The 1,338-nt window shown below is 66.7% G+C and overlaps 1 protein-coding gene across 1 annotated transcript in view; it reads right to left on the bottom strand.

Moving 5' to 3' along the window:
- The window catches only part of TAF6L (TATA-box binding protein associated factor 6 like), a gene marked incomplete at its 5' end in the record, with an annotated part of 3,285 nt that overhangs the window by 618 nt on the left and 1,329 nt on the right, over positions 1-1,338 (bottom strand). The window contains 3 exons of the mRNA XM_025214939.1: positions 2-177; positions 397-525; positions 615-1,313. Coding sequence (XP_025070724.1) covers positions 2-177; positions 397-525; positions 615-1,313 — 1,004 coding nt within the window. The remainder of the gene's footprint in view (position 1; positions 178-396; positions 526-614; positions 1,314-1,338) is intronic.

Raw genomic sequence — 1,338 nt, forward strand, 5'->3', positions numbered from 1 at the left:
GTTTGGGGGCCCCCCCAGCTGCAGCAGGTGGGTGGCGATGCCGAAGCCAGGCTCCGTGGGGGGGTCCTGGCCAGGGCTGGGACAGGGCGAGGCATCGGGCCGGGGCCGGGAGCCCTCGGTCGGGGGCTGGGCTGAGGCCGCCTGCGCTTTCATCTTGAGCAGACGCTCCACGGCCACCTGCAAGAGGGAAGCGCTGGGAGAGCGGGCAGGGGCAGCCAGGCCCTCCTCCCGGGGGGCGCTGAGCTCTTCCATCTCCCCTGGGCCCTCTTCCTCATGCTCCTGGGGGTTATGGTACCTCCTCCGAGCTGGGGGACTGGGCCCAGCCTGCCCTGCCCTCCCCCCTGGACCTCTTCCCTGAGTCTCCTCCCAGCTGGGGTGCGGGGAGAAGCAACTCACCAGGATGGCACCATAGACCTTGTGCCCGTCAGCCTTCACCTGGGCGTTGGAGACTGAGTAGTCATCCAGCACGGCTTGGAGGTTGGCCCAGTAGGTGGAGAGATGGGGGTACAGCACCCGCTCCACCGCCTGCGGAAGTGGACGCCGGGAGAGGCTGGGTACACCTCGCAGGGACCCAGTGGCAGGGGGTGGCCTCAGGGTCCCCCCCAGCCCCTCACCTTCCAGCCCAGTGCGTGCAGCCCCACGACAGCTCCATAGTGGGAGCAGAGCGGGCGCACAGGGTCAGCCAGCACCTTCTGCAGCGACAGCAGGATCTGGTGGTAGAGCCCACTCACCAGGTCGCCGTGTGTCCTAGCAGGGCAGAGAAGCAGCTGAAACTCCCTCCTGCCCCCCCACCCTTTCTCCCCAGGGGAAGGGGCTGTGTTGAGCCCAGATGGGAGACAGAGAAGACACGTGGGCTGGATATAACAGGCTGCGGCTGGCTCTGGAGGGCACCACAGGCGGGGTAGAACAGGCTGCAGCCAGCTCCAGGATGGGCACTGGTGACTGGGTATAACAGGCAGCTGGCTCTGGGGGGGCACCAGGGGCAGGGGCTGAGTAGAACGAGCTGCAGCCAGCTCTGGGTTGGGCACCAGTGGCTGGGGATAACAAGCTGCGGCTGGCTCTGGGGGGGCACCAGGGGCAGGGGCTGGGTAGAATAGGTTGGAGCCAGCTCTGGGATGGGCACCGGTGACTGAATATAACATGTTACAGCTGGCTCTGGAGGGGTGCGGACTATAACACGCAGCTGGCTCTAGGGAGCTGAGAGCTAGGTATAGCAGGCTGTGGCCAGCCCTGGGGGGTGCTGGGGGCTGGATATAACATGCAGCTGGCTCTGGGGGGCACCAGGGGCCAGGTACAGCAGACTGTAGCCAGCTCTGGGGGATCCCCATGCCCCCCCCC

Source organism: Alligator sinensis, unplaced genomic scaffold (assembly GCF_000455745.1).
Source record: "Alligator sinensis unplaced genomic scaffold, ASM45574v1 scaffold1302_1, whole genome shotgun sequence".
Lineage (NCBI taxonomy): Eukaryota > Metazoa > Chordata > Crocodylia > Alligatoridae > Alligator > Alligator sinensis.